The following is a 14,201-nucleotide window of genomic DNA, read 5'->3' on the forward strand; positions in this document are numbered from 1 at the left end:
TTTGTGCATCTGATGGGGATCAAGAAACCAGGCACTGGGGAGCAGCTGCGTCAAGCTGGGCTGCCTTATATCTTTTCAACTTGCAAATACATAGAGAGCTTAGGAGCAGGAAGTGGCTCCCTGATCACCGGCTCCCTGTACACCAGGAATTTAAATGCATTTGTGGGCTGCCTGACACCAGAGAGCTAACTGGTCTCCAATGCAGGGCTTCCCATGCATTGAGACATTTAAAAGTCTTTAAAAGTCTGCCAGGGGTCCATCATTCATAACTGCAACCAGTTTGGGGCTGAAATCTGCATCTGTTTTAAGACTGTTACTTCTGCTGCTGTTTGTTCTGCAAGGCATAAGGTCTTAGAGACTGCAGATCTCTCATTTTTTAAGAAGTGGAGAGCTTCCTTTGGCCTACTGACAAATAAATTGGTCTCTTTAAAGGAAACGTAAGACTGTAATAGGCCTCCTGGGCCATCACAGTATCATAGAAATATATTACTGAAAGGGACCTCAAAAAGTCATCTGCTCAAGGGGGAATCATTCCTATCTAACCATTCTAGACAAGTGTTGTCTAACCCAGTGGTTCCCAGCTTTTTGAGACTCAAGGCACTCTCATTGGACTCAAGATGCTTGTCATAAACCTGCAATACTTGGCTCCAAAATGATACCTGTTATTACACCAACTGGGAAATCACAAGAAAATCGTCCTTTTCCGCAAGGTTTCAAGATCAAAGTCCCTTTGTCATGCTCTGGGAAAAGTATAGATGGTACAAGATGGTAAAAAGTCCCCATAGGTAGGAAATAAACTTAATTTTTTCACAGAAGGAGCTGAATTTTATAATTTATCTTGGTTATTGTAATAAACCTGGGTTTATCTTGTGAATCACATGCAGGACATTGCACACCTAACACTGCAGCCCCCTCATAGAGAATCAGTGGTCAGACAGAGGTGTTAAATTCACCTTGTTCCCTGGGCTGGATCTGGATTGTAGGGTTCCTTGAGGGCCAGATCCTACCTGGGGCACAGTGTGGTTTCAGCATGCAGTGGCAACAGCTCCAGTTTGGGGCATACAGTGGCTGCAGTGACAACAGCTTCATCCCAGGCCATGTGGCTGCACCTCTGATATGTGGTGGCAATGGCTCCAGCTCAGGTACAGGGTATATGGCAGCAGTGATGGCTCTAGCTCATGCTGTATGGCCCATGCTGCTGAAGCTCTGGCTACTGTCACATGCCCTGTGCTGTAGTGGCAACTTCAGTGCTGGCACAGGGTATGTAGTGGTGGTGGCTCCAGCTTTGCCACAGAATATGCAGCAGCTCCAGCAAGGGGTGGCAGTAGGGTAGCCCCTTTGTGGTGAGAAGAGCCACCTGCCTCTCTGTGGCATTTTTGCTGTGCTTATCTGTGCAGGATCTTAAGGCCTTCATGTGCCTTGTGTATTGCTTTCCTTTGCTTCTTGGGTGCTTGAAATTCTGTCTCTGTGTTGCAGACTCAGCTTATACAGATGGTGATCTGGATGCTTCAGCATCGGCTTCTCATTCAGCTCCATACATATGTCTGCCTGATGGTGCCCCTTATTGAGGAGGATTTCCGAGCCCAAGATGAAGACATGCCCTTTACCACTAGAGTTGGAGGCAGAAGTCTGAGCACTCCCAATGCCCTCAGCTTTGGTTCCCCAAGTATGAACATAACTCCTTCTCCATGGTGAAAAATATCTGTAGTTTGTTTTAAAGTTTACGGTTTGCCATGTCTTGAAAGAAGTGTCAGTAGTCTGTCAAAATATGTGCATCTTAGCTAACATGATTTTATAATCAGGTCCTTGCAGCGGAATTTGATAGGTCAAGTCATGTTTACCAGCCTCTTAGCTGATCATTGTCACCCTTTGGTTGAAAAAAAGGCCTTAAGGCCATTAAAGCTCATACATGTACCTTCTTTTTGCAAATCCCCTCCAGCTCTTTCCAGTCAGTCCAGTCCAGCCTACCTGTCCATTCATCCTGATAAGATGTTTTTTGGTCCACTCTTCTCAAGTTACTTTACTAAAACCTACTTCCCATACCATGGGCAGCAGTGACCATCGCGCTCATCCATATGCACAAGCTTTTATCTGCATGAATTTCCATTACCAGAAATAGCAAAGATAGAGTTTGCTAACAAATTACTTGTGAGAAGAGGTGTTTCAAACCAAAATTGTTATCAGTGGGATTTAAATGTCTCAAAACCACCCCCCCATAGGGCATGGACAGATGCGATGTTTGAAGCACTTCAAGCATGGAGGCTATAGAGCAGAGGCAGACCATTATTTGGTCCCATAGGCCACATAGGCAGTTTTGGGGAGCTACTGCAGGGCAGTCAGCACCCTCCCCTTCCCCTCTCACAACAGCCCTGTGGCTCCTTCCCAGCCCTGACATGCCCCATGCCCACTCTGGACTCATCCCAGCTGGAGCAGACCAGCTGGAACTTGCGCACACAGCTCCAACCCTAGCCTGCCCATGCCTGCTCCAGATCACTCACCCATGCTGAACAGAGGCAGTGGCAGCAGCCAGGCAGAAACTGCTGCTCGGTGCGGGGGCGGGAAAAGCTGTCCCTCCCCCTCACCACTGCCTTGCTGCAACCACCCAGAGCCCATGCCCGGGCTACCCTGCAGCTCCTTTCCACTACCATCACTGCCACTTCAAGGCCACCCAGCAGGGCAGCAGTGACAGTATAGAGGAGCTGCAGGGCAGCCCAGGTGCAGGCTCCTGGTGGCTGCAGCAAGAAGGGCCTGGCAGCAGCAAAGGGGAGGGGCTGCTTTTCCCACACACTGAGCAGCAACTTCTGCCCAGCTGCTACCACTGCTCAGTGTGGGTGGGCGAGTCTGGGGCAGGCCAGAGCTGAGGCTGTGCATGCAGGTTCTGGCTGGTCTGTAGGTAGTCTACAGACCAAGTCCGGAAAGGGCATGGGGCAGGCTAGGGTCTGGACTGAGTGCTGCTCCCTGCCAGTACCACGGGGCTGGAGCTAGCGACAGTGGCACCTGGAAGGAGCTGCCACCACCTGGGCTAGGGCTGGCTCCACAGCTGGACTAGAAAGGCAGTCCGGCTGTGGAACCGCCCCAGCCATCCTGCATGCACAGGGAGCAGCAGGACACACCACAGACCAGAGAGCACCTGCACCAGGTGAGACCAAGGGACCCACCACAAGCCAGAAAATGTCCCTCTGCGGGCCATATTTTGCCCACCCGTGCTAGACAGGTATCATCACAACTTCATACCATAATGTCTGGGGAGGAAGGGGGCTGAAGTCACCAGGGCATCAGCATAACTCCTAGCAGAGGAGGAGACTGTAACAAGGTGCATCGACGTCTGTGAAGATGCAAATGAGCAGAAGTTTGGAAGACAAAGGGTAAAGTTGGGAGGGAAGGAGGTGAGGAGGGAAAAGTGTGAAGGAAAGCAAGTGGTCAGCTAATAGGCAGATTACCTGGTGTGTTAGATGTCAGGCAGGTTGTAATGTGTCATAAATCCACTTTCCCCTCCTCCCCCTCTCCCCCTCTATCTCTGCTCTTTGTTTGCCAAACTTCTACTCATTTGCATCTTCACAGACTTCTTTGTTACTTTAGCTTCTTTTTTACCTTGGAAAACTCATGACATCAGCAGAGTCTTCCATTGCCTGAAGAAAGGGTGTTTGTGCCTGAGAGCATGCAAAGGACTTTTTTCCAACTACTTTGTTGGTCTAATAGAAATTATCACATCTACCCAAAGGACCTTGCCTGCCTAGGGCCTTAGACCAACATGGCTACAACCAACAATGCTGCAACTTGAGATGGTGTTGACACACCTTTTTATGGTCTCCTCTAGGGCTGTGCGAAGCTTTGGTCCCTGATTCAGTTTGGTGGAGATTCAGCCTAATTGGGTGCCTGAATCTCTGCGTCCAAATCGAATCAGAGGACCCTTTAATCTCTCTGAATCAAATCGGAACCCTCCAAATCAGTTTGGAGAGATTTGGAAAGATTCGGAGATTCGGACATAGACACAGCTTTAAAAGTTTTTTCTATGTACCTCTAGGTAGCAGGAGGCTCGTGAATGTTGCAATGCTGGGGCACATGGAGTGTCCCACAGGAGCGTGGGGGCTCCCCTGCATGCTTGACAGCTGACCTGGAAATCAACCAGACTCAGTTTCAGTCCACTTCCAGGTCCACTGGTGCCTCCTGGGTATTGGGGGGGGGGGCACCCAGGGTCACCCTGTGGCTGAGTTGGGAGAGTGCAGGGGGGCCTCCTAGCACTCTCCCTGGCAGACCCAGAAGTGGAGTGGAAGTACTTACAGTCCCCTTCTGGGTTTGCCGCCAAGCACGTGGGGGTCTACCCTCTGTTGTGGGACGCTGCATGAGCCCCAACATGCAGCGATCCTGAGCTGCGCCTGCTATTTCAAGGTGTGAAGAAAAAACTTTTAAAGCTGTGTCAATGTCTGAATCGCTGATTCTCCGAATCAGCATTAAATCTTCGGATTCGGATTTGACTGAATCAAATTGGGAACTGATCCGAATCAATAAATCGAATCTCTGTCCCTGATTTGGACTGAATCCAAATCTGACACTTTATTAATAGGTGATGTTGATGCCAGGTCAGCTTTCTGCCTTGGGAAACATGCAGCGTCACAGCTTCAGCAAAGATGGACAGCTTGCTGAGATCATTACTTGAGTCCTCTGGAAGTTAGCAGCCCAGACATGGTGGAGAATCAGAGACTGTAGGTTCCATGGTCTGCTGGTTGTGTGTTTCCCTTACACCCCATTAGTTTCTATGCTCAGAGCTTTCCCCTGCCCTTGTAACAGGCCTGAGACCAGGGCAGCAGTCAGCAGGTTTGGGCACAGTCCCAACCACAAGCCAGACCTGCCTTTTTGTGGCTGTTCTATGTTCCCATTTTGCCCCCCTTTTCTGGCTCCAAGATCTGCATCCCTTACCCCTACTTCAGCCAGACTTTCAGAACTTCACTTTCTGGGGTATTAAGGTTTGGAGCAGCTCTCCTCCACTTCATAGATTCTTAGTCAGTTAACATCCAAGGAATGGTTAGCATCCTGGGACCCAAGCCCATTCAGCCCATTGGGTCAATGGGGAGGCTTGCTCCCATCCTAGTCCACACCAAGGACATGCTGCCCAAATCCCTCTTGGGGGCCTTTTGAACAGACCCCAGTTCTTATGGGTGTCATTGTTTGGATACATGCCATCACATCCCATTCACAAACCCACAGTGACACAGCACTGCCAGTTCTTATGCACACCCCAATTAATTAATTACTCATTTATGAGTTCTCTTAAGAAAAAATATAGGTTTTTGACTGCGTGTACTGTTTAATAAAAGGGGTTTTTGGTACAAAAGAGAGAACATTGTGCCCTATGCTTTGTTCAGCCCTCGCTGAGTCATGCCCCACTCTCACTTTGCATCCTGGCATCTCTGAAAGTGATTTTCCAGGACTTCTGTAACAGCAGTGGTAGCTGTGCCACAGAGGCTTGGCTTGTGGTGTTGCGTAGCTGCCTCCAGCGTGCCAAACTTCCTCTGTCTTGGCCTCTAAAAAAACCCAAAAAACATCCCCTTGCCCTCACAGATGTTGTGAAGGATGCAGTCTGAGAACCATCTGGGGTAGGTAACATTCAGTTGCATGTGGGTATACTCCCAGTGACCTACAGCATGCCTTGTCATGCTCAGAGGTGCACTCAGAGATTATGTGGCAGCTGATTAGCTGGTAATTGAACAGTTCTTTCTTGGTATCCAAGGGTCCTGTGTCGGCTCTATGAATCATGGGAGGAGCACGTATATCAGCCCCAATTAGGAGGATAGGAGCAGTCATTCCTTTCAACTCAATGTTGGTAGTTCCACAGTCAGCCTCTCCACTCCATCCCCACCCTGAGTCATCAGGGGCATTGGGTTGGATATTCTAAAACCTCAGGCATTGTGGATCATTCTTTACCAGCTGGCAGTGAGGGGTGTAAACCATCCTCAGTGGTTTACAGTGTACTGAAGCACAATGGAGAAGAAGTCCTTATGGTTGATATGCTCTGAACTGTGGTGGACAGAGCACAGGATGGCAATGCAGGTGCATCAATATCTCCAATGAAGTTCAGAAAGCCCATGTGAACAAATCTAGCAATGACTTGCTGGGGATTAGTGAGGTGGAGAGATTACACTACCAGCACCTTCTAGATAGCGCAGCCCACCTCCCATATGGCTGAGCTTATTGTGTATTTGTCTATGCCAAAGTGATTTGCCCTAAACTAGAGATTGGGGGTTGCCAACTTCCAGATGGCAGTGGTCATGGCAAAGGATGCCTTGTTACTGGAGCAATGGGGTCAGCTCAGCACAGATCTTCATGAAAGTGACCTAACTCATCTGAAAGGTCTGCTGCCACTGCTTATCATCCCACATCCCCAGAATTATGCATTCCCACCTGTTACTGCTCGTTTTCCTAGACCAGAAGCACTGGTGTACTGTTTTCAGGTGATCCCACAGAAGGCTGGCCTTCAGCTATATGATGCTGTCCTTGCTGGGCATGTGGGTATTGGGAGTGCAAAGCAGGTAGCACATCTCAAGGAGGTGCCCTTTTAGGGCCTTGGTTATGATGGCTTGTCCTTCTATGCCATTGCATTGTAGCTGGCAAATTAACTTTGAATAGAATATAGAAATGCTCCGGTGGGCCTGGAGTACGACAGGAGTGACAGAACCTCCTGATACTGCTGGAGCAGGGATTCAGGGCAGGATTCTGGTGGCCTGTTTTTGGCTCCCCATGGTGGTCGCAAAACTGTTTAGCCCTCCCAAAATGAAACTGATTAGATCCACAGTGGCAAGGGACTCCAAGCCAATGGGAGGAGGGGTGTGAATGAGCGCTTCTGCTGGGACAGGCAGACAATCAACACTCTCCTCTGCTCTCTGATTGGTCTCTGGAGCCTGAAGGCGTACTGTTTTCTGTTCTTCACCTCCTAGCTGCAGAGCTGGGCCACGGCCTGACTTCCAGGATCATTTTGAAGGGCTTTGGCAGTACAGAGCTTTTACATTTGCTTGATGTCAAAGCACTTCAAATTGGAGTGGGATTGGAAGTGCCTCAAATGAACGTGTGTCCATATCTGCAGATTTGTATGGCTTGCTTGGAAAAGTTTATAATTACCAGTTTCCCATAGACCATCTTAAGGGTATGATTCAAGGTAACTCCTGGGAAAGCATTCTTATCAAATCTAACATATGATGCTGAAAACCCAAAGTTTTCACTACTTGTGCTCTGTTTGGCTATCTATATATCCAGCAGTATTCCCAGAACACCAAACAACAGTGTTTGCTAAGTTTGTTCTCTTTGTATCACCCTGTTAAGTGGGATATGGATTCTTTACCTTCTTACTCTCCCTCTTATAGCCAGTAGTGATGATATGACACTCACGAGCCCTAGCATGGATAATTCCAGTGCTGAGCTGATACCTGGTGGGGATTCACCATTAAATAAACGGATGACCGAGAACCTGCTAGCAAGCTTGTCAGAACACGAGCGGGAAGCTATTCTTAATGTCTCTGCTGCCCAGAACCCAGAGGATCTCCGCATGTTTGCAAGGTAGGAAATGAGAAACTAGCAAAATACAAGCTTTCCCTGTCCTCCATGCCTTTTGGCAGTCAGGTTTGTGCATTACTGGGGGGGGGGAGTGGCCTCCAACTAAATATTGCTGGTTTGGGGCCTTTGGAAGATTAAATTTGTAGTTGTCCTTTGAGTACTTACCTACACACACATTTTTACATATGCATATTTTCAGCCCATGAGCCTTTTGACTAGAGACTTATTTACTTTAGTATACTTTGCTGCTCAGGCCCTCCCTTCCCTGCCCCTGTACCAAAGGGATGACAAGCAGAGCTCCCCTCTTCAGTTCAACAGTCTGGCTGAGTTGGAGCAACTTTTTGTTGACTAGCTACTGCCAGATCATATGTACCGTTGCTTTTGCTTTTTTGTTGCTTTTTTGGCTTCTCTTCATTATATTTCCTATCCTTTCCCTTTTTTTTCACCCAAACCCTGAGTTTTGGGAATTTCTTACCCAGCTTGTTTCACAGGGCCTTGCACTCACAGCATTCCATTTCTCTGTTTTCTTTTGTAGTTCCACCATATAGTACCAACATTTTACAGTCTGCTGTTTGAAGCAGATTATCTGTCTTGGCCTTTTTTGCTTTCTTTTTGTCACACTCTATCTCAGCAATCTGGTGGAAGATCTCGTTTCTCAGTCATCTTCTGATGTCTTCTTCTAATAAATGGCGATCCTCTTTGACTAGACTCAGGACCAAACAGATGCCCACAGCTGTTGTGGCTGAATATAGATTTTCCATTCCAAGGGATAAAAGATGTTGCCCAGTCTGTCTAGGAGTTTTGGAAGATACTATCCACTATGTTTTAGAATGTTCTTTATATAATAACATAAAAAGAACCTATTTATTACCGTTCTTGCAGAAATTGATACCTTTTTCAAACAGAGAAATTAATCTGGCTTTTACAGCAAACAGATCCAAAGTTAGTAAATCGTTTTGCAATGTTTGCTTATAAGGCTGAAGCGATTAGAGTTAAATATCCTTTATTACTGATATGAGTAATAAAGGATCTTGTGGCACCTTAGTTGAGAATCATTGGCTTATGGATATCTTCTACTGGCCAGACTTTAGAAAGCAGTAACAAGTCTAATTAACAAGGCTAGCCCTCAGAATTTGGAATTCTCACATATCAGCTTTGTCAATCAACAAATGGACTGAGAAGGGCACAGATTTTTTCTACTTGCACCCCACTCCTTTCTTGCCAGTGATGACAGTGGCAAACAGAAGGTCAGGACACACCAAGTTGACATTGAGAGAAAGTTCCCAGGCATCTATACGTCTTCAACAAGACGGTCTACTCCTTTGTAAACTGACAATTCTATATTGTGAACTATCAAGCCATATTGGCCAGATAAGACTAGATTATATGACCATATAATCATGAATGTGCTCCCTTCTACTTCTGGAGACTGCTTCCTTTCAGTTGCATCATAAAAAAAACTCATGATCATAATGGCCCTGAAAGTTGCTCGGATGCAGTGAATGTGACATTGCCTTCCATGGCCATTCTTGTAATCATGAGAAGGTCCTTGTAACTAGTGGGCTCCGGCTTCCATAAGAGGTCCAGAGTTCCATGGAAGATCTCTCCTATTTAGTTGTAAAAATGGACAAGACCCTTCTACTCTTTAATGGACTACAGGGCTACACTACTTATGCTTATTTTTGTGTAGCCATCCACTTTTACAGGTGATACCTATGCTTTGTTATGGCCCAGGACTGTGTCCTGCCTTTGGCCTCTATTGCAAGTCATCAGTTATTAAAAAAACTGATAAAAACTGATACAAAAAACTGATTAAAAAACCCGGTTATAATACCGGTTCAAACCCAGACTACATAGAGACTACTCTGGAAGCAATGTCAGCCAAGGTCCTTCTCCTACAGGAGCACTTCCACATGATAAGGAAACTGATCCCCCATCTGAAGGAGTGCTTGATGACCTTGTCTCTTACGTAGCCATATGGCATCCTGCACCATCATGGCACCACATGCCAGATCTCAGGAGGTTACAGGGCCTAGCTACAGTCAATTTACCTCTCAGGGAGGCATTATTTTGGAATGCCTTGGTTGTTCTTGACAAGGTCCTACCATCATTGGCTTGGTAGAAAGAATCCTGCAGTGCCTTCAAAGGGCTGCTCTTTCAGTCTTGGCTTCATTGGTGGTAGACACTCCCAAACTGGTTGAAGAGACATGTATTGGCATCTGCAGGTCAAGAGCATGTGAGGAGATGGCCTTCCACATAAACATGCTCAGGATTGTCAGTTGGGCTTTCTAAGTATCCCTGCCCTTCATTTGGGGCTGCACTTACAGCTAGGAATAACTATGCATGTCCATGTATTATAGAAACAAGCAGGGAGGCATCAGACCCTCTCTGCTCAGTGTAGAAGCTATCTGGATGCAATGTTATTTGCCACCACATCAACCTTTCAGGGTTCATCAGCTCATTCTTCATTATGAGACAGTGGTTTGTTAAACAGTTATGTCAGGCCACCACAAGTAGGAAATCACAGACTCAGTCCTCTCTTGACAGTTCCTAGTGTTTGGCTTACCAGAAATAGATGTGTTTGTGATGGAGAAGATTACAAAGGGTCACCTCTGTTTCCCTTTCTGATGCTTTTCTGATACTGTGGTGCAAAAGCGTGTACAGTATGCTTTCTCCCCAATCTCAGTAATTCCACATTATTACAAACATCCAGCAAGACCATTATAAGAGCACCAACCCGATACAGAACCCCTGCTTTCAGGGCGCTTTGACACTTAGCAGTATGGGTGTTGCGTTCTCCTGCCTCTGCTCCTCAACCTGCTCGCTTGGGACGAGCAGAATATGTGACCCATTCCCGCACTTAATTAATTTTATTACCTGGTTGCTTGATGGTTTGGCAGCAAGAGCGTATTTATTCCATTCCTGTTAGGAATGTCCTGATGCATAGAAGGACTTCCTTGAGGCACATCTCCCTTGTAGAGATTCTCTTTGTGTTGCCAAACATGGAGCATATATCCTCGTTTCTGTCACTGACACTGAATATATCCCAAATTTTAGAGGAAAGGTTTTTTTTCCAGTACTTACTCCCTGGTACCAAAAAAAAGGGTGGTTGGCAACCACACTTGGGTCTAAGAAAGCTCAGTGCATTGATTTGCAAACTCATATTCCAGGTGGTCTCTGGCAGCAATGTTACTCTCACCATATCAGGGAGGCTGGTTCATATCCAGTTACTGGGACTCCTGTCAGCTACCAGAAATCTACTGTGTCCCCAGCCAACACTTTCAAATTCACAGGGACTTGTCTTGACTCAAAGTCTGCAAGGTCACTCCTCCCATGAGACTGCTTTTAAGCACCAAGGGAGTTTTATCTTGTTGTTTGAGGGATGCCTAACAAAATGCCTGTCTATACTAGGGAACATAGACTCCTGCAGTTTTGGATATGCTGCTTGTCAGACTAAATGTTTCTATAGGCCTGGCTGTGTGCAAGCTGCTATTCAGGAAAAGATTTTCTGAATCAGTGGATTGCAGTATCCAGACCACTGTTCCCCTCACTGACATGGTGGGAAGATCAGAGTAAGGTGAGCAAGAAAATATAATTTATACCATTCCTTCCAAGCATCGTTATAGTAATGGACTCCTCTCTGAATGTCTGGGAGTGTACTTGGGAGATCCTTAGGTTTAGGCTCTCTGGTCATGAAGGGAGTTATAACTGTATCAACATGTTGGACCTTGGAGCTATAAAGAAGGCTTGCATGCCATTTCTCCAGCACATTTGCTAGTGTCAGTTCCAGATCATAACTGTCAATTCCACCACAATGTTTTCTATCAATAGATAGGGCTGTGCCAAATCTCTCCACCAGTGCAGCAATGAGAGCAGCCTGTGGTGCATAGATCATGTTATATCTGTTGGTGTTGTTGACAGCGCATTTGCCTAAGTTCCAGAACATACCTGCAGACCACCTAAGCAGATTGACCTTTACATTACAAATGGGAGGTTAAAAGTTCTATACTCAAGGTCATATTTGTGAACTGGTTTCCTCCTACCATAGACTTCTTCACAAATGAAGTCTACAGGAAACACTTCTCTTCTTTTGTTCCAGGGGAGGGCTCAGTTCAGGTTCCATCTCAGATGCATTCATGATTCAATGGTTGAGAAGTCTCATGTATATATTCCTTCCATTTCTCTAATCCTGCCAGTAGTCTGCAAGGTGATACAGGTCTGAGCTCTCATAATACTCATTGCCTCCACATGGTTGAGACAGTTTTCTTATCGGGATTTCTTATCTACCGTTCCTGTCAGTGAAAGATCCCAGACTGATACCATTGAGTGAAAACCTGCTAACACAAGGAGAAGGGAAGGTCTTGCATCTTAACTCTAGTTCTCCCATCTAACAACCTGGATTCTGGGTGGCTCCTGCAGACAAAGCCAAGATGTCTTGGACTTGGAAATAACATTTTTTATCTAGTGGCATTCAACCACATGTATGTGCCAGGCAAAATAGGCTAGTTTCTTATCCTGGTGCCAGGCAAGGAAAATTAACAAACACAGGTCTGCTGTTCCAGATGTATTACATTATCTCCTGGAATTACAGAACAATAACCTTAAAGTCTGCCTCATGTCAGTTTCTGCCTTCTAGTTGAGTGATAACATGTATTCTCCCACTCAACAGTCCTCAGAGTCCTAAAGGGTCATTTGGGTTTTCCCTCAGCTAAAGTCCCACTGTGGAATTGGGTCTCTTGAATCTTGTTCCCTCTTGAATCTGGAATTCCTGTTAAAAGTGCTGTATGAACCTGTGGTAATGAGCTGTCCACCTGCTGTGGAAACAACTTTCCAGGGAGCAATTAGATCAGCAAGGAAAGCGAGTAAGGTAAAGTTTTCAAGACAGATCCCCTCTTCTCTACCTTCTACACAGATCAGGTAACTCTGGGGACAGGTCATCCCATGTTTCTGTACAAGGTTGTCAAGGACTTTCACCTGGGGCAGCAGATTAATCTACTGGTGTTCTTCCTAAAGTCTCAGTCCTTATGTGCAGAGGTTTCATTCTCTAGACGTGAAGAAAACATTAGCTTGTTACCTTCAGAGAACAAAGCCATTCAGAAAGATTCTCAGATTTATAGCAAAGAGATTGCAAGGTGCAGTCATATCAGCCCAGAGGTTATCTCAGTGGATCTTGATCTATATAAAGCTACGTTATGAGATTATCAGGGTATACCTCCCATCAGAAGTAAAGGGGCATCTCACCAGAGCCCAGCTACTTCCATAGAATCCCTTTATAATATAACTAATAACTGTTATCCATAGGGCAGCTCCACTCATTCCTTTATGAAACATTATGCTGTTGCAGAAGCCTCTACGCCACATGATATGCTTGGGAAAGTGGTCCTAAAATTGCTGTTCGCCCAGAAGTACTCTGAGACCCACCTACAGGGTTCTCCTTTGAAATTATAGAATCAGAGAGTTAGGGTTGGAAGGGACCTCAGGAGGTCATTTAGTCCAACCCCTTGCTCAAAGTAGGACCATCCCCAACTATATCACCCCAGCCAAAGCTTGTCTAGCCGGGTTTTGAAAACTTCCAAGGACGGAGCTTCCACTACCTCTCTGGGTAACCTGTTCTAGTGTTTTACTACCCTCCTAGTGAGAAAAGTCTTCCTAATATCTAACCTAAACTTCCCTTGCTGCAACTTAAGACTCTTGCTCCTTGTTCTGTTGCCCACAGATGAGACTGTTTGGGTGTATCTACCACCAAGATCTGGGAGATGATATCCCACTCAGCTCTGTTAAGGAGGCCACTGATCCCAATCTCCCCAAGCAAAGCCATCTTATGGATGGCCTTCTGTTGCTCCACCAGCCTCGTGAGCATCAGGTATGTGGAGTTCCACTGAGTTGCCACATTCTGCATGATTTTGTGCTGTGGGATGTTCAGCTCTGCCTGTTTGTCCTGCAGCATCTTGCCCCCCTTGATGCTCCGGTGGAAGTAGCTTGCCACCATCCTGCATTTGGAAATGAGCTTGCTGGCAGTGCTGGCACTGTCACAGGCAGCCCTGTCCCCCTCCAAGGCATCCCTGACAATGAAGTGGAACTTGTATGCCACACAGTGGATGCCAACAAAGTTAGCATCATGGACCATATTGGCCCCATTGTTGGCGACCATGAACCTGTGGGTGAACTCACCCTGCCCAATGAGCCACCCCTGCACCAAGCGGTTCGTGGCCTCCATGATCTCTATTGCCACGTGGGACTCATCTATCACCTGAGCTTGAACGAGAGCCCACCAACCACCTGACTGGTCACACCAGTGCCCTGTGAGGGAGAGTTATAAATGATCTCCACCCCAGCTGCTCCAGATGTCCAAGGTGAAGTCTAAGGCCACCTGCCTTGTGCAGCTCCTCCTTCAAGTACTCTCTGCATGCCTGATACAGAGAGAGCACCACCGTCTCGCTGAAGGTGGTGCGTGCAGGCATTTGGTATGATGGGGCCACAAGCACCATGAGCCACCTGAACCCTAGCCGCTCAACTGAGACGGGCTGGCCATCCATAGCAAGCATCTCCCCAGTGGTCTGGGTGATCTCGCTTGCTTTTGCAATGCACCCTGCTTTCTGTCCACCTTTCCCCCACTGTTCAAGGGTAGCCTGCATTTGCCTTGGGGGGGACTCCAG

The 14,201-nt window shown here is 46.8% G+C and overlaps 1 protein-coding gene across 1 annotated transcript; it reads left to right on the forward strand.

Annotated features, from left to right (window-relative positions):
• Positions 1–256: 256 nt before the first annotated feature.
• Positions 257–14,195, forward strand: LOC149851869 (GATOR1 complex protein NPRL3-like). The gene is made up of 3 exons (XM_090030285.1): positions 257–1,666; positions 7,356–7,548; positions 13,262–14,195. Exons 1-3 carry the CDS (start codon positions 1,492–1,494, stop codon positions 13,263–13,265), a joined length of 372 nt encoding a protein of 123 aa, XP_089886411.1. The 5' UTR covers positions 257–1,491; the 3' UTR covers positions 13,266–14,195.
• Positions 14,196–14,201: the final 6 nt, after the last annotated feature.

Source organism: Crocodylus siamensis, unplaced genomic scaffold, assembly GCF_052110815.1.
Source record: "Crocodylus siamensis isolate JL-2025a unplaced genomic scaffold, ASM5211081v1 HiC_scaffold_116, whole genome shotgun sequence".
Lineage (NCBI taxonomy): Eukaryota > Metazoa > Chordata > Crocodylia > Crocodylidae > Crocodylus > Crocodylus siamensis.